The following is a 19618-nucleotide window of genomic DNA, read 5'->3' as shown; positions in this document are numbered from 1 at the left end:
TTGATACATTTAATAGATTCTTGGATTCCATTAAGACCAAATAAAAGGCAAGAAGACTGAAGTCAAAGGCAGCAGACAGCAGGAAAAGCCAGGCAGAAGCACAAGCAAAAATTCAGATGAATAGTGGATTTTAACATGCTGTTACATTGGCATGGAAAATACTCAGTGCAAGTAAGATTGTATCTTATTAAATGTTTCTTTCTATCTAATAGTGATAGATCATTGAACTTGTTGAGGTATTGGTTTACATCCTACATTTAGCTAACTTTTTACCTTTTTTATTGTCAGCCAGTCACTCTTTGGCTGACCCTGTGACTAATCTTGCCATCCATCTGATAGTACTTTTTAAAAGCTTGTGAAACACTCCAAATCACAAAAGGTTGGTTATAATAAAACTACAGTATTTAGATTGAATGATTTGGAAGAGGTAGTGTCATCCAGTATTTTTTCACAGCTACATGCAGACAAAGTTAGCACTGTCAGGCCTTAAAAAAATTAAAGAGAAAAAAATAGGTGAGGAGTTGAATTACTTGATCCTGGTCCATACAGTACATCTGTTAACTCCTAGATAGATAAATATTAAAACAAATAAATGTGTATATATGTGATAAACACAGTTTGCAGCTTCATAGTAAGTAGTTTGCTCAAAACACTTTAGGCCATATCTAAGGAATTTAATATGGCCAGTACAGTGCAGAATGTGGGAACACTCTCCCAGCATATATGGGGATTTCCTCTGGTTGGGATTTTTCCGTAAAAAGGGGAAAAGCCCATTCATGAACAGCTTTGGTTGAGGAGATTTTTATCCTTCCCTTGCTCCATAAGCCAGGTGTGTCTGCTTAATAAACTGCTGCTGCCTCCTATTTTTTAAATCTGCATCTTCTATTTGCTTGTTGTTTCTTCTCTGGTTAATGAAAACTCTCTCCCAGCACTGCTGATTTGAATGTCATCAGACAAAAGCTCTTTCCTTTGTGCCAATGAAACTTAGAGAAATTTCATTTATGTGATGGCTTTTCTCCTCTCTGTTTTACTGCTCCTCTGAGATTAATTTACCTTGGCCACTTGGAGAAAAAAAGGATTTCTATTCCTGTGCTGTTTCTATAGTCCTTCATTGCAGACCAGCAAAGGCAGTGCAAAGAGGGAACAGAGTCACAGTCCTCAATTGTCTAATGCAGAATATATCTCAAAGCAGTAAATCATCTGTCTTGCACACTATGAGGGCAGTCATCTTCCATCACCTGGGCTGTCAGGTGGAGATGCAGTTTTTATTTAAGGCTGCTACTTCTAAAAGGACCTTTGGGGAGAATTGACTTTGTCTGAAAGCTGATACCTGTTGCCCTGTAACTGCTACTTCATTAAGATATTTCAGTTCAAATTCTTGTACGCCCCTAAGTTCTCTAGATACCTGCCATGAATATTCTCAAATGTAAAGCTAATTTTTGTTCAATGTGACATTTTGGAGCAAAATCCCAATTGCTAGATTTAAATTAAAGTTGTCAAGAAGACTGCCTTTCTCTAGAGACCTTAACAAGGCATCTGATAACAGAATTTCATACATATTCTCACCTGAGTTTTTATACTGTTCAATTTTTTTATCTTAATAAAACTTTCATTCTGATCTCTCTGCAACACATTCTAATAAGAAATGATAAATATTCACCAAGTAATCAGTTCAGTAGAACCTGCTGGATGAATGGTGAATATAAACCAAAAGGAGTTTGTTTAGATACTTAAGTCTACAAGCAATGCACAGATAGTAATAATGAAAGGAAACAGAAAAGACCAAAGGAAAGAATCAATGTTATTCTGTGGAATTTTGGTAATATGTTTCTGTCACTCATTTTCTTGGATTATACTCAAACAAGTTGAGTAATTACTTTTCTGAAAGTACTGGGGGTGAATTACCTTTGGCTGAATAAGAGAACTCAGGCAATAATCTGCTGTTCGATATTTACAATGTTATTAACCCCAAAAGATTGTTCTAAACAAACCATGTGAAGGTTACCATTTTTTTTTTTTACCCACTGTGTGTTTAAGTGATGAAAATGTGTATAAAAGCAACTCCTGTGTAAAACACAATTCATCTTAAGAATAAGGTTATGGCACAGTCATCTTCATTGTTCACACCGTGGTATTAGTACTTTTTTTCCTCTTCTCTGATTCTGTGAATTTGAATGTTTGACTTTTCTGGCTTCCTGCATACGTAGTGTTGTATTTTACATTCTTGGTATTGTTTAATAAAAAAAAGAGGGTGGGGGAAATTAGCAGTAACTGAATAACACCAAGTTTTAAAAAGAATGTTATATCCAGTAGCAGCAAGCTTTATTATTGGCATGCAGAATACAGAAGAGCACAGTTGTTTTTCATTAAATGATGGGAAAGACAGGCAATTTTGTGGTAGCCAGCCTCAAGCCTAATAAATAGTAGTTTTATTGTTGTTGCATTTTAAAGGCATATTTGTGGAGAAGAACAGTGTTGTGCTAAGTGGTGTAGGACTACAGAGCAGAACAACAGCTCTTGTTTCAAAAGATTACAGTTGGAAATTACTTGTCTGAATACAGAAGAAGATTGCAGGAAAATAAGGAAAAATTAAAGTATGAAGAATAATTGGATAAGGTAAAATGGGATAAATAGGATACAATGCATTGATTTAATAAAGGGAAATCAAGCTGTAGACCAATCAGATATTCTTTGGACAAATGAGTGTTTTGCTAGAACAAGGCAATATTGTAAATTTAATTTATTGTGAAATTTCTGATTTTTCTTTATTTTCTGCATGTAAAATTTTAGTTCAGCTTTAGTTCAACAGTAGCTGGCATTAACATTAGTAAAGATTTTCACAAAGAATATGTGGCAAAAGGTTGTGAGAGGAGGTACTCTGAGGCCTTTGTTGTGTAACTGGCTAAGAGTTGTATAACCCAAGGTGTTAGTGTTAGGTACATTAAATTGATTTCCAGTAAGACAGCACATCGAGGGACACAAAATAGATTCTGTAGTGAGGTATGATTAGATTAAATTTTCATTAAATTGTGAAATTAATGCACAATTAATGAAATGTATTTACTCTCCCTCATACCTTCTCTCCGTTTCATTAATTAAAAAATAATACCTTAGATTTTCTTCACTTTGCCCTCGTGATTAGTGTTTGCCAAGTGCAGAGCTCAGTGCTGATGTTACTAGTGTTACAGGTGCAGAGTATTTTTCAAGTGCACTTTCCTTGAACACAGCAGTGGTAAAGTTTTGTTGAGAATTGTTGCATTCTACCCTCAAAACAGCCATTCTTTGCTGAAGAAACTTCTCATACGGAGTGGATTTGATCTTGACAGTACTCTTATTGGAGCCTGATTAGTAACAAAAGACAGTTTTATCTTCTTAACAATTGAAGAGAAAGATCTAGTTTTCATTTTCACTGCCTTGAAAAACAACCTTACTCTTCACCTCTCCCTTTTCGAGATCCCTGGTGCTGTTCAGCATGTTCCTAAACTGTAACACAGACCTCCATGGGGTACTCCTGGTGAGCATTAGGAGAACTGATCAACGCCTACCTTTGTTTCTTTTCTCTTTTCATTTGTTTTCAAGTATTATCCACGTACGAATCTTCTCATGAGAAGTGTGGAAAAGATATTTTAAAAGGTTTTGCAGAGGAGGAACAAATACAAAGGAATGAAATGACGTCTCCAAGGTTACAAAGTTATAGAAAAGGGATTAAAATGCAGATTTTTTCATGTTGGTCTTGAGTTCACATGATAAACTCTGAAGGACAGAGAACATCAATCTTATGTAGTCAAGCTGTCCTTGTTCAAAGAATAATTGGTTTGAGTAATATAAGATGCCAGGGATTTAAAATTTGGCAACTATTCATTGTCATAGTGTTGAAAATTTCATGCAATTTTATCTTAAACTTTGTTTTATATGTATCTTCCTGCAGCTTTGCCAAGTTTTAAATTCAAAATATGTGTACATCTACATAGCATTGAAGTAAATGGTGGCATGCACACTTAATACTGAAGTATTATGAAGAATATGGTAGAAACAATTAATTCTCTCCTATGTGGTTAAGTCATATATAAGAACATTTAAAAAGTTGTCTATATAGATTTAGAACAGAATTTCCCTTTCAAATAGAAGTATACAGTGTATAACACACTCTAGAGATTATCCAATAAATCTATTGCCTGGCATATGATTCATAGATTAAAAGGCTACTATTCTGCACCGTAGATAATCTAATCCTGTATTACATTAGCCCTTAACTCTTTATTACATTAGTCTTCACAGTGCTTTATATAGCTCTAATAGTTTTGGTGTCATGGCTGGTTTTTTTGTATCAAAGAAAAGAGCAGTGTGTTTGCCCTTTAAAATAGGTAGCACTTTCACAACACATTGCTTTGCTTTCATTGTGCAGGCTATGCTGAAACATGCATTCCCAAAATAGCCATTCAGTGCTTTTCTAAGTACAGTTTTACGTTTCATGGTACATTAGAAACATATTGGAGTCCTCTGCTAGAAGTCTGTTTCATAGCTGCTTTGACTTTCTCATTGCATCCAAAGAGTAATGATAATGCTACTTAGCATTTATGAATGGTGACAGGTTTAGAAGTCACAAACTTTTAATGTAGTTCCACCTTCATGGCATTTAAGAAGGTACAAGCTAAGAGCTAAATTCATGGAGGGGTGAGTAAATTCACTTTCCTCAAGTAAAATTCTAGAGGTCTTCACATAGAATATGAGTAGACTGTGGTGCATGGGAAGGAGATTCATAAGGGTCAGTGGCTTAACCAGAGGACCAGCAAGCCATGCAGGAGGAGGTGGCAGGGGGAGAAAAAGCTCCCTTGAGAGTGAGGCCATACCTCCCTCCTTTTGCATTTTCAGCCATGAATCTCATAGAGTGAATTGTCTAACTTAGGGTAGATTTTTCTCAAGTCAGAAGGGTCACTTTAAGGTGCAGTAGGCCTTGGTGATTGGGGTACCCAACACAGCAGGTGAGGCACACTTGTTGAAAGGTGCTCAGCTTGTGCAAACAATTCTCTAATTTTGGTACCACAAGTTTGTTCTGGATTTTTCCAGCTGATGGTATTACATTTTTGTATTAAATGTTTTGGACTGGGAATTTCCAGGAACTAATTCTTCTCACCGCTGGTGTAAGCAGGGCATCTCCACAAAGCATATTCAGGGCACGAAGCAAAGCAATGTGAGTAGAAAGAGGTCTATCTTGAGAATCTTAGGCTAGAGCATCAGAACTTGAGAATGATGCTTTTGTTTGTTTATTTGCAGAAAAGCAGAAATGCATACTTGGCATGCTTGCAGATTACATTGTAGTAAGTGAGAGTCGAAGAACCAGGCTGTTCAGTCAATTTTTATTGTTGAAAGTGAAGAGGACATTTCAAAAGCAGCAGCTAGATGCTGCATTCAGGTAGACTAATCTCTCAAACATCAGAAATCAAACCCTCTGTGTTTCTGATAGTTACTTAGATGCTATGTTAACATTACTTAAACAATTTTACCCATCCTGAACATGGAAGTAAAAAGATCTGTATGTGTTAGTGGTATCATGAAGGAATTTTTTGGGTCTGACATGAATTTTTCCTTTCTGTGCTGGAACAGATGGGACAAAACACAACAGGAAAGCTGTATAATAGAAGCAGACACTGCCAAATTAATATTCACACTGCACTCATTTAAGTTTGCTGTGAAATTAATTTTGTTTTCTATGGAAGGAGAAAATACATGTCTGTTGAGATTTAGTCTACTGTGCATGTCTGAAATATATTGCAAGGGCAACATTCGATTCTATGAATATTAAAACCTGAGACTGAATTTAGAAATCTCAATTTAAGCACCACAAAAGAGTGGCATGAATTTGAAAGACACTTGAACAGTAGCCATTTCTTGGTATTTCAGGCCAAAAACATCAAAATTAGATTCCTGAATGCAGATCTAGAATGGTCAGTTGAGGTTGTCAACTTAGTATATTTTCGCCAGAACCAGTATTACAAAAAAGGATCTCATCTGCCACCACAAATAAAGACCTCAGATGGTATCACTCCATAATTAATCTTTTGGGTTTGTTTTTGAAACAGTCCTGACATGACTGCAGATAATATGGGTGCATCCGTGCATTTGAACCCAGGGAAGATGGTTGAGCTGAGCTAGTTATTTCTCAGAATTTTTTTTTTTTTTTTTTTTTTTTTTTTTTTACATAGGACATATGCATAAAATTGTTGCTAGTAAGGGCATTGTGCCCAGTAGTGGCACATACTGCAGCTGTGGTGTTCTCATATGCACATTTGCATGCTGCTGTTTCTCATTGCTTATCATGGAGTTTTCCCTGAATGACTGTGGGATTTGTGCCAGTAGATGTGTGTGTGTGTGTGTGTAACAGACTAATTCAGAATGAGAAGAAAATATGTATTTACCTCAACATTTATTCCAGTGTCACTGGGTGTGTTAGGTCACTGCAGTGGCTTTGAGAGCTCCTCCTTAAGGAAAGAGCAGAGCTAGAGCCTTCCATGGCACAGCACTAGCTCTGCTGCTGTGTCCTTGGGTCCTGCCCTTGACACCATCCTGACCCCTGTGCCCGGGCCTTTGTCAACCCCATTGAACCTTGCAGATGAGTTTTTCCTCACTGACTTGTTAAATGTTTACTTTCTCATTTCTGCTTTCTTTTGTCCAGCCCTGTGTCCCCAGCAATATGTTCTGCTATTGATTATATCTTTTCTATTTTCTTTTCATTGCTAGAATCCCCTGACATTTAGTTTTCTCAATAACTTCTGATTGAATTAATTTTCTCCTTTATACATCATCACTTAGACATACATCAGTCTATGGGGCCAGCTGGGATATATCCAAGGGTACTGAGGGAGCTGGTGCAAGTGTTCTATCATTTGCTGGTGCAACTTTCCATTATTTACCAGCAGTCCTGGCTAACTGGGGAGATTCCAGTAGACTGGAGATTGGCAAATGTGATGCCTGTCTATGGAAGGAGGATCCAGGGAACTACAGGCCTGTAAGGCTGACTTTGGAGCTGGGAACATTATGGAGCTGATCATCCTGAGTGCCATTATACAACACGTGCAGAACAATCAGGTTATCAGGCCCAGTCAGCTTGTGTTCATGAAAGGCAGGTCCTACGTGGCCAACCTGATCTCCTTCTGTGGCTAGGTGACTGGCTTAGTCCATGAAGGAAAGGCTGTGGATGCTGTCTACATAGATTTTAGTAAAGCCTTTGACAGTTTTTTTCACACCATTCTCCATGAGAAACTGGCTGCATATGACCTGGACCAGTGTACTCTTCACTGGGTAAAAAACTGCCTGGATAGCCATGCCCAAAGAGCTGTGGTGAATGGAGTTAAATCCAGCTGGTGGCCCATCACCAGTGGTGTTCCCCAGCACTCAGGGTAGGGGCCAGTTTTCTTTAGTATCTTTATCAATAGTCTGGATAAGGGGATTGAGTGCACCCTCGGAAAGTTTGTAGATGACACCAAGTTGGGTGGATCTCCTTGAGAGTAGGAAGACTCTGCTGAGGGATCTGGGCAGGCTGGATCGATGGACTGAGGGCAGTTGTATGAGGATCAACGAGGCCAAGTGCTGGGTGCTGCATGTTGGTCACAGCAGCCCCATGACACTACAGGCTTGGGGAAGAGTGGCTGGAAATGTGTCCATTAGAAAGAGACTTGGGGGTACTGGTCAACAGACAGCTGAATATGAGCCAGCAGTGTGCCCAGGTGGCCACAAAAGCCAAGAGCATCCTGGACTGTACCAGGAGTAGTGTGGCCAGCAGGACTAGGGAGGTGATTGTCCCTGTGTTCAGCACTGGTGAGGCCACAGCTCAATTACTGTGTTCAGTTTTGGGCCCCTCACTACACAAGAGACATTGAGATGCTGGAGTGGGTCCAGAGAATGGAAAGGAAGCTGGTGAAGGCTCTAGAGCACAAATCCAAGGAGGAGCATCTTGAGGGAACTGGGGTTGTATTGCTGGGAAAAAGGTGGCTGAGGGGAGACCTTATCACTCTCCACAACTGCCTGAAAGGAGGCTGTAGCAGGGTGAGGGTTGGTTGTCTCCCAAGTGATAGAACAAGAGGAAGTGGCCTCAAGTTGTGTCAGGGGTGGTCTAGAAAAATTCCTTCACCAAAAGGGCTGTCAAACACTGGAACAGGCTGCCTGTGGAGTTGGTTGGATCATCATCTCAAAGGGTGTTTTAAATACCTGTGGGTGTGGTGCTTAGGATGTGGTTTAGCACCAGAAGTAGAGTTAGTTTAATGGCTGGGCACAATGATCTTAAAGGACAATTTTGTGATTCTGCATCCTCTTGCCTTTCCAGAAGTACAGCTCATTATCTAGCCTGACACTTGTTCTTCTGGAAGGCCTGGGATGCTGAGTTCAAATGTTCGAAACCTGATCCAAAGAAACCCATAACACTTAAAACAGTAGAGGTTGGTTTTGAGCTGTCTAGCTGCACCATTTTTAAGAGCAATGTGGTCTCTGGACATCTGGCTTTGATAGCTGTGACACTGAGACAAGTAGGAAGGAAGATGAAGGGCAGTTGTGGTCTTCCTTGAGTTTAAAATTTATACTAGTGTGCAATTCAGTGATGGAAGAATAAGAAAGTGGGCTTGATAGAGCAAATAATGATTGATCTCTAAAAACTAAGCAAAACTTGAATTATAAGTTTTTAGGAAATCTGTTTAAGACTGTCAATATCTTTAAATAAATAGTTAGATAGCTTGATATCCACAAAGGCTTAATTATGTCTCTGTTAAGTTTTTCTTGGTGATCAGAAGATACTACTATAACCTATTAATTAATTTAAGCCAGCTTTGTGGATTCCTAACAAGAATTCATTGTAATCACTTCCATGGATTAAGCTCTAAAAATGTTAAGCTGTGCAAGGTAAACATTATTAGAGCAACGTGTTCTAATTATAATTGGAAAAGGTAGAATTTAAATCAGGTTTCACATATGAATTAATGCAGGAAGTGTCACTGGAATATTAGCTAGTTTTTATGTGCCATACACAAATTATTTTGATAATCTGTGACACTCATTCCATGATAATACAAGAATTGGAGGTGTGAAGGAGAGGGGTTTTTTGTGGTTTTTTGTTTGTTTGTTTGTTTTGTTTTGCTGGGGTGTGGTTTGTTTTTTAAATTACATTTTTTTTAAATTGCAAAGATGCAGGAGTGCAAGATGAACCATTCAGAAATGAGGAGATACCAGAAATACTCTGTTCTGTGCAAGGAGTGAAATGTTAGGAGGGTAGAGAGCAGGTGCCTGACAGAGCTTCTGGGAGAGAAGAAAGGAACAGGAGCTGGTCTGAGCATGGGGACTCAGACCACATCATGGGGCTGTATGGGTGGGAATCAGGAATCTGTAGTGGAGGAAAAGGACAACATGTGGTCACATATGGAAAGAATACATCTGTAAAGAATTTGTAGTATTTCATTACAACATCAAAGGGCAAATTAGGGCTGTGCCGATTTGTGTCTATAAAACTAACTTATTTAGTGAATATTCTACAGCTTGCAAGTATATACAACCTATATTCTCTGTACAGGTAAGGGGCATGCCGGGGCTACTGTTCTCAGGATTGTGTCATGTTTCTTGGAAAGGGCTAATTTTTAACTGACATTTTAATGTAGTGACTATTTGTATATACTGAAATTACTATTCTAAATATATTGCTATAAATTTGCCATACATTTAAAATTAGGAAAAATGTAAACAAAGTTCAGGTACTCTGGTGGTAGGTGACAGTATGGTGCATTTAGACATTGATTTCTGTACTGTCCAGTAAAATGTGGATTGGTTTCCTCAGGAAGCTCCACCAATTGGGTTACTCAAAGGTGTCCTATATAAAGCTTCACAGAGCATATGTGGGGAATCTGACCCTGCTGGGATGAATAAAAGAACAAGAGGGTCAATATTTTGAAGATGTACTATCAGAAAAGAAGTACTGTACAAAATGAATAACACTTGGCTTTGCAGTGCTTGAAAAAAAATCCTCTTTATTTCTTAACTGAAAGATCAGATCTTCTAAGGAACACTGAAATTACTTTGTTCAAAAGAAAGTCTGTTTCATTTTTTTTTTCATTACCTTTTAAGACCCCATTACTTCCACCTTTCTAACTCCTGGCTCTTATACTGAGACTAGAGAATATATATAGTCCCTTGGTTTGTCATTGGCTGTGGCTGAAAGGGGCTAGTTTGATATTTTAATTCTTATTTTTGTTAATGCTACCTACATTTAGCAAGTCTATTGATTTTAATGAGGACTGGTTTCATTTCGGAGGGGATGCCAGATAGCTGATGGCAAGCATTAGCTCCTTCCATTATTAGAATACCCTAATATATTAAACATAATTTAAATTAAACTGAAGTTTCAGAATAACTGAATAATTGAATGAGTTATATTTTGTGAAACAACTTGTAGGGTTTTTTCCCCCCTGTTTTTATACTTACTCATTTGCAGAACCTTTATCTGCAGCAAGACTCTGGAGTGTCATTATTCTGCTGCAGGTAGTACTGGAGGATAACTGCAAATAGTATCCATCTTCCTCCTCTTTCCAAAAGCCTCAGTGTCTCAATTTGTAAAAAAAGGATGCTAGTGGTGGTTTTCTTTCATAAAGGTTCTGTTGAAAAATTAGGCACTTAGATATTGAGTGAAGATGTTGAAGACAAAGGTAAAAAAGTTGGCATTACTTTGCTCTCTGTTGCATTGCTAAGCATATAGGTGGTATGAACTTCAATCTATTTGTTCTGTGCTTGAAACTGCATCTCTGTTTTGGGAAGATGAGGAGGATGGACAAGCCTTTGCTCCTCTTGGTGCTTTCATTTAATTTCCAGCTCTGCTTGTTACTCTGCAGTTGAGCTCTTCAGCTAAATTCAACTTCCTTCTTCAAAGGATTTAACTGCAGGGTTCTGTCCTCAAATTTATGGAGCATTTTGTCTGTTATAAACATATGTAGGAGTTTGTCATTATTTTTCTGCCTGATTTTTTTTCTTTTAAGTGGTAGGTCAATATCCTCCTTGTATTTACCATTTTTTCTATTATGAAGAACAGAATTTCCCTTACCCTTAGTTTCTGGTGAAACCTGTGAAGAACTCAGATGAAATAACTGAGCATGAAAAGAACTCTAGCTATGTGCAAAGGTTTATCTGGCACAAAGTAAATAACAAAAAAAACCCAAACAAAACACCAAAAAACAAAAACAACAACAAAAAAGAAACCACCAAAAAAACCAAAATACCCCCAAACCAATAAACAACTGAAAAACTTTTCTCCAATCTCACAGCAGATGCTGCAACAATACCGAAAGTGGACAAATTTACCTTAGATATGAGGAAGAAATTATTTTCTGGGAGGGCCGTGAGACACTGGCAGAGGTTGCCCAGGGAAGCTGTGGATGCCCCATCCCTGGAAGTGTTCAAAACCAGACTGGATGGGGCTTTGAGCAACCTGGTCTGGAGGGAGGAGTCCATGCCTCTGCAGAGGGGTTGGAACTAGATGATCTTCAAGGTCCCTTCCAACCAAAACCATTCTCTGATTCTCTGAAATTATTGTAGCTGTGTGATAAAATCCCATTAGATTAGGGACATGAATTCCTTTACATATCTTAGTGATCTTAAGCCGTTAAAGGTATTTGTAAACCTGGTCAAATACTGGTATAGCTACTTTGCTTAATAGCTATAGAAGTTAGTCTATTTAGACACACACACACACATTTTCTTAACATAATTAAATTATAATCCTTAAACCATGTGAAGAACATAGTGGATCAGAGAACCTACTGGAAGTGTACAGTTATCTGTCAAACAGTAGCAAATGCTGAGATTTTTTACTTATGAAAATATAGTGGTTGTAATAAATGGCATCCACTATGTCATTTCACTCTATGCTGAAAGCATTTACAGCACAATACACCATTCCTGCTAAATGGAGGATTTGAAGGTATGATGACAGTGGGTAAGCATATGGTGGCATTCCCCTGGGTTGCCTCCCAGGCACTCATTTTGAAAAATCCTGTATAGACTTAGAGATGATACAGCAACCTTTTCCTCAGAGAGCCCTTCAGGACTTCAAAAGTAGAAATATAGGAAAGAATATTCAACTACCTTGAATTTGAGTCCTGTAAAGTAGCAGAGACAGCAGCCTTCGGTAAAAATTCAGGATCTAGTCCTCAGATATTTTGCCTTTTTATCCTAAAAATAAAGGTACATGTATCCAACTGAAGTTTGGCTGCCTTAGGAGTGACCTAGAGCTGATGAGCTCCAAGAGTCTTGTTGACATCCAGTGGAGAGATGGTAAGAGTTTTTGTGTGTACTTTGCCATACAGGCACGTCTCATCTCTACCCTAAGAGATGCCACTGATGAACACAAGCAGCAGCATTTTATAATTGATTAAATTTATTTTAAGTATCTTTTGGAAGGTGACAGTAGATAGGACAAAATGTTCCTGATTGCCCTGCTGAAGTGATTCATCACTTGAAGGTCAACAGAATGCGTTGTGTTTAACAGAATGATGCTAGACACAAAGTTTGTGTGTGTGCATGTATGTGTATATGGTCGTATATATTTAGGTATACAATATTTTCTTGTGTAAATATATGTTTTCCCATTCTTTGTGATTTTTAAATGCATATGGTGAAACCAGGTTTATTGATATTTTTGAAAAATGTACTTTTAAAATTACTATTTTAGAGACCAATGGACTGTCCTGCAGGGACAGTTGTGTGCAAAGCAGAACCTTGAGGCAAGTTTATTGTGTTGGTTTGGGTGCTTCCAGTCTCCAGCAGGGTACAAGTAGGCATGAGCTGCATTTTCAAAATATAGATTGAAAGAAGGTGGTATACATGCTAAAGGGGAAAGTAGCCAAGTCATATGGTCTCAAGCATTGTTTACATAAGACAATGTCATCAAGCTGTCTACTTTGTCTTAATTTAAAAAAAATTAAGTTAAAAGATTACTTATAAGTTTACAATCAAGTTGGAAAGCAGAGATTGTGTGGTCTTCTGTACAAGATCTGACAGAACTGGTTTGTTGGGAGAGGTTTTCCCCATCTGTCAATATATGGGCTTTCAGAGGCTTGTTGTTGTTGTTGGATACTACTGCTGCTTCAATGTAACAGTTGATATTTTGAGGTTTTAATTTTTTAATATAAACTGGCTAATGTGATAGTCCTGGGACTGGTGCTGAGCCATAGTAATAAAATGGATTTTTACAGCCTTTGTTATCGATTTTATTATAAATCTAACGTTGAAGAAGAGGTTAGATCTTATCCTTTCTGTGACTTTACATTTTCATTATCCATAGATACTGATGGTTCAGCATCAAAAAAGTTTTAGACAGTTCCCACTGCAAAGTAGATGTGCACTCAGATATTTTATAACACCAGTGCTAATGTTGAAATTATTATTACTGATTTATATTATAGAAGTTCAGAAAGGAACTGATCAAAATTGTGTCAGATTGTGCAAAGCTTTGTTACACAGAATCACAAACTGGTTAAATAGGAAGGGACCTCTGGAGGTCATCTGATCCAGCCTCCTGCTCAAGCAGGAGGGCTAAAAAACAAGGTAAGAGATTAGACAGACATAATTAGAGATGTAGAGAGGGAAGCAGAGTTTCCAATAACTGGACAATAACTCCAAAGTGTTGTCCATGGCTGCTTTAAATGCAACCTCTGTGAGGTTCCACACCTCCCTTATCGCTGTGGTGTGCAAAACAGGAAGTTGGGAAGTTGAACCACATTATTCAATACTCTTAATTTTATCCTCAACTGCTGCTGTATTGCTCTGTGATCCTTAGTTCAAGAAAGTCTAACCAAGGGATATTTTTGCTTTGCTGGTGCTACAGCACCCTGCCAGTGTGCCTGTTTCCCCTCCCCAGGCTTCATATGGTGTTTAGCAGGACCATAGCACCTCTCCTGTTGGAGAGCCTACACATCTTGTGCAACTGCTGCCTTTGACTCCTTCCAGATACATCAACTTCTTCCTATCTTGTTTTTATTCCCACTACTTTGGCATCTAATTCTCCATATGCTGCTCTTGTTTTCTCCTGCTGTTTCTGCAAAGAGGAGTTGCCACAGTTTAATATATTGGTGAAGCCATGGTAATTCTGCAGTTCCTTAGTGATGAAGTATGAGCTTAAACTTTCTGGATTAACCTCCCTTCCTTCATAACTTATCTGGGAACGAATGGGACAGGAAGATGCAAGCTTGTGCTGTCTACACGGCTGTTTTTCTCTGGGACCAGCTTACAAGCTTATATAGACCACCTTTCACTAAACTGCACTTACTTGATGTGCCCAGCCTCTTTCCAGTGGCACAAATTCCACTGGGAGTTTTCTGGCTTGTGCTTCTTGTTTCTTCAGCGCTTCTGAAATGCCAGACACAACACTTAGTCTTCTGTTTGTAGCTTGAACAAAGTTGGAAGATGTACATCTGCAGATTAAAACTGGTTAATAATAGTGGTACTGTTACACAAAATCTTTTCAGTTCTCAGCAACAGTATATCATGTGCAAATTCACATCTGGCCTTCGAGTAGATGGAGGGATTAGGGACCTGTATTTCCAAGCCGGGGATCTTTTCCCAGCTTCTCTTGCAGTGCATGGGGCACAAGGAGCTAAGGCAGCCACCAGCCTTGTATCACTTCAGAGGTTCTGTGTTCCACACGGTGGCAATGCCATTTGTTGGGCTTTGTTGGTTAGAAAGAGGTAAAACCACCATGATCTTTTGTCACAAAAAGGTGACGTGATAAGGACGGCTTAACCTGTTTTCTTCATTGTTGCCATAATGTATGTATTCAAAGTGTGTGAAACAACAGTGAGCTATCTTGGAGAATAGCTGTATTTAAAGAAATGTGTAATAGTTTTGCAAAAGGGGGGAAACATGCAATAATTTAGATTTGCAAGTTGACTTGTAAGACTTGTGCTCTGGTTTCATTTTCTTAAAAGCAAAAAAAAAGTAAATGTTTTGAGTTACTTAGATTTATTCATTCATTTTACATGAAATAGAAGTTCTGTCTAAAAAGGCTGGCATCCTTGGACAGGAACTTTGTTGGTGTAACAGATGGGCTGGAGCAGCCCTTCATGGAAGGTGAATGCAATCCAAGCTGTGATGGTACCTTATCAACAGGCTTTTTTTTTTTTTTTTTTTTTTTGTAATGAAGAGCTACAAAGCCTGGCATGGTGGGCTGGTTCTCTGCTGCTGCTGAATGAGCTAACCTAGGAACCTTGAAACCTTGATGCATCTGGAATGGTTTGTAAGACCTGCTTGAAGGAGGAAAATTCTCCTTTGCTTCAAATGTTGGTTGTCATTGCTTTCAAAAATAGTGATTCCTTAAAGAAGAAAAAGGAGGAAGTGTTTGTAGTGCTTAATTTTCTCTAATGTTGTACATATTCATTATATAGTTGAAGGATTAGTTTGAGGATTCTTGAATGTGGAAAAGTTTCAGGGTTTTTTTTAAGGCATAGCAACTCTTTATAGAACAACTTCATAATTCTGACATCCTCAGAAATGATCAATATTAACATCTTTCTGTAGATATCCAACGAAGTTACTTTGTGTGGCTTTGTAATTATCTATATTGATTTCCTTTCTAAGACACAGTAGTTGCTTAAAATTCCAAGGATACACATGTGCTTTTGCCATTTCCTTTACATTTTAGAATGTAAGCTAGAGCTGCATAACTTTGTCACTGAAATTGCATTCCCTGCAGGAGCTTCAGCATTCATGGTGGTTGTGTAATATTGCAGCTTGACCTTTTTCTGCTACATTGTTTTTTTCCTTGTCAGGAAGAAATTGTGAAAACTTGTCATCTTGTTACATTAACAGGCAGTAAAGGTTCACAAATCGCTATAAAAAAGTATAAAATAAGTAAACATAAAAAATACATGTAGTACTTACCATAATCTATGCAGGTGTTCTTTTAAATTTCTAGTATTGGATTTCTATGCCATAATACCCATGAATGTCATTGCCCAACACCCACAGTTTGGTAGTTTGGCATTTGGCTTTGCAGAACCCAAAATTTCCCTGGTTTGTTTTTCATAGGAATGGATCGTGTTGTTTATTTAAGGATAAACAGTAAGCTTCTGGTTGAGAATATATAACCTGTGAGTGCAATAAGCAACCAGAAAGAATGTCAAGGGAGAAGGTGGCTGTTTGTATATGTCATGCAGGAGACAGCTATGTGATTTTATGTGATTCTTTATTCTCTGGAGTTTTTTTACTCATAGAGAATCAGTACTCTATACACTACTGCTGACAACTGGCAATTTCTGACTTCCCAGTAGAATTGGATTTTGAGAAGGTTTAAATATGTGGAGTTAAACATGGTTTCCTGAAGCCTTGTCTGTTGGAAGTAAATAAGAGTTTCATAGTAGGTGTCAGTGGGTCAAGACTTGACATTTATTATTATTTTCCTGCACTTGAGAAGAAAAAGAAAGGTGGTATTGGGAGATCAGAGGCATTTTAGTGACTAGAATAGTGCAGCATGGTACAAGTTTTGACAGGCAGTTAACAATTCAATTTAGAGAGCCTCTAAGAAGTGGGGATGCATTAACATTAGCATTTGAATTAAGATTATGTCTGTCCTTCAGGAGTCTGTTCTTCAAGATTCACACCATTACCAGTATCTCAGAGCATGCATCTTCTTCAGACAAAATAAACCTTGACAAGGCATTGCAGTTGCTAATGGGCAGGCAGACCCTGGAGCCAGGCTCAAAAGCCACGTGTATGTAGGTGCTTGGTCCTCAGCACCAGCAGTTTCAGTCTGGAGGTCCTCTCCTGCTGCACCATATGTTGGTTGTCTCAAATGGCAGTACTGGTGGGGAAAAGAAGCTGAGAAGATTTGAATACCTTGTCTTAAGTCAACATGCAAGGCTCTAGCATCCAATTATAGTCACAATCATTTATAATTTATATTGTCTTGAATGGCTCAAGGACTTTGGCAAGTCAGATGAAAATATTGTCCATTATTGATTTCAGATAAAAACTGGTTTATGCTTAGAAGATAAATAGGTGGACCACTACAATTTCTGATGATAACACATCTGGACATTGAGACAACAGGGGAACATTTAAATCAAGCTGCATTTTGACCAGGGGAGGAAAAAAGCCAACTTTTACCCTTTTTTACAGTTATCACTGCTTGAAAGCGTGTAGGCTGCTCGTAGGTATTTGGGGGGTTGACTGTTCAGTATTCCAGCCAGCACAAATTGATAGAACAAGATTTAAAAAAGGGCTTTTGCAACATGAACAAAACTACTGTTTTCTTGAAGGTTTATTTAGCTCTCCCTGAGAACACAGGCACAATAAGTGTGTTCAATTGATCTCTGTGAAAAATGGTTGAAAGCTTCCTTGTTTTTCCCTTTTAATTTTGCTCAGTTGGTTTATTTATGACTTACTGTTTGTGTGGAACAGTTGATTCCTTTTAGGCAGAAGTAAAAACCTGTTGCAAACACTCCTGTTGGATGCAGATCCAGAACCCTGCAATGTGTGCCAAGGCATTTCATAGCAATGGTATTCTGGTAGAGACAAAAGCAAAACCATAGAGAAGGTTTCAGGTTCTTCAGTGGCGGAGGTTTCAAACTGCCCTAAAACCAGGAGGTAGAAGTGTCACTTGAAACATGTTGGATGCCATAGATTAGCTCTGTGTGACCTTTAACAGGAGTGAAAACATATTTGATGTTTGAGCTCTCTATCCCCAGACAGTACACAGAGTGCTAAAATCCTTCATGTTTTGGCAGAAAAAAAAAAAAAAAAAAAAAAAAAAAAAAAGACCATAAAGCAACTGCTGGAATTGAAAACCAGATTGATTTAAATTAAAAATGCAAACTCCGTTTCTAGCAGAATATGATTGACCATTGGAAATCTAAACAGCTATGAGAATGGCAATTAATCTCTTGATCTTCTCCAGTCAAAACTTTAGTCAAGCGCAAGCTCTGCGTTGGTTATGCCTGATTTGCCAGGGTAATTGGGTGTCAGTCTGCGACTGCTTTATGCAGGAGGTCACACTTGATATTTGTTCTCATCTTTTTGATTTAAAATTACAAAGTGCATTATAAGCCAAATTGAAATCAGTGGTGTTTACCTTTGCCTCTCCCTCTGCTCACAGGTATTACAGTGCTACCATTTTGCAGATGTCAGGAGTTGAAGATGACAGGCTTGCAATCTGGCTGGCTGCACTGACAGCATTTATAAACTTCATTTTCACTCTCGTGGGAGTCTGGCTCGTTGAAAGAATGGGTCGCCGGAAACTTACACTTGGTAGCTTAGCAGGTGAGTGCTTAATTAGCGTGTCGTACGTTCCTCATAATTATTAATATAATGAAAATAAAATTTCAAGTGCTAATTTTATCAAAGTAGTCCTCTTTAAAATAATATTGTCAGCCCTGTCTTCTCCCTGAAATCACATACCTTTTCAAGACCAGCAGTATTGTACCACAGCTAATTTTAAAAATTAGGCTAATTTTAAAAATGGAGGTTTTGCATGTTATATTTTCAGGTACAGTTTAGTTTCTCCTTCAAGCCATTTTTGGTTATGTTTTCATTTAGCATTTTATACTTTTTTCAGTGTGAGGAGTCATATGCTTGGAACTTCACAGCTGGTTAGATTTTAAATCTCATGTGTGTATGTGATATGTAATTTCTGTCTCATTAACTGGAATTCAGAACATCTTATTAAGAACCACTGGAGAAAGCATATTGCATGGCCATTGCAGCACTTCAAAAATCAGTAATACAGTTCTTTGCATAGTTAGGTCAAATACAATACAGTAAATACCTTAACTAGAAAAATGTGTTTTTTAGTCATCTCCTGTGTGAGATAGTAAAACAGAAATTTAAATGTTATATCTATGATTCAGATGCTGCAGCTCATCATCTGGCCATCTCTTGAGAGCAGGAAAAGGCAGAGCAAGAGTAGTCTTGCCTGTGCTCAGCCACCTCCTGCCATTTACCCTGCTTGCTCCCACATCACGTGCTTGTTCTGGCTGAAGTGATGGGTGACTGATACCTGCCTCTGGCTCAATGTCTGAAAGATTCCAACCTTTCCAAGAACATGGTTTGGAAAAGAGAAACATTTCCTGCTCCTCTTTAAATAATGTTCATAAGCATTTAGCTTAGAGGGTTTAATGTCTCCATATTTTGTTCTGTTGTTGCTGTCAGGGATCCAAACTTCTATTTAATGCAACACAGCAGAGTGGGGGACCACCTGCCAAGTTGCTGGCCATCTGCAGTTCTCAAAGGATGGGAGTTAATCTGCACTCAAGTATTTGAATGCATTTGTATAGGCAGAACAGTGGTGGCACAATGATGGGTCTGGTTCAATACACAGTTACCCAGATTTGTAAATGAAAACATGTAGTTTGGCATCAGTTCGGTGTTTCCAAGTTATAATAAATGTGTATTTGGTGTGTTACCATTCTGATTTGGAGTCAAGAAACCTGAAGTGGAAAAGCACATTCTTCATGGCTTAAAAAAAAAATTAAAAAAAACATTTTGTATTTTTAGTTCAGGTAGTATGTGTTGTATGTGACCTCTCAAATAAAATATACTATGTAAATAATAAGTATATGAATAGGTGTAGAGGATATCTTATCACAAATAATAAGTATAC

General features: G+C 38.1%; 1 protein-coding gene across 2 annotated transcripts in view; it reads left to right on the top strand.

Annotated features, from left to right (window-relative positions):
* Positions 1 to 19618, top strand: part of SLC2A13 (solute carrier family 2 member 13) — a 149890-nt gene that overhangs the window by 92796 nt on the left and 37476 nt on the right. For both annotated transcript variants that reach the window (XM_071733897.1, XM_071733896.1), the window contains exon 5: positions 18116 to 18279. In XM_071733897.1, the coding sequence (XP_071589998.1) occupies positions 18116 to 18279 (164 nt within the window). The remainder of the gene's footprint in view (positions 1 to 18115; positions 18280 to 19618) is intronic.

This window comes from Heliangelus exortis, chromosome 1, assembly GCF_036169615.1.
Source record: "Heliangelus exortis chromosome 1, bHelExo1.hap1, whole genome shotgun sequence".
Lineage (NCBI taxonomy): Eukaryota > Metazoa > Chordata > Aves > Apodiformes > Trochilidae > Heliangelus > Heliangelus exortis.
This window is presented reverse-complemented; position numbering and strand designations above follow the sequence as displayed.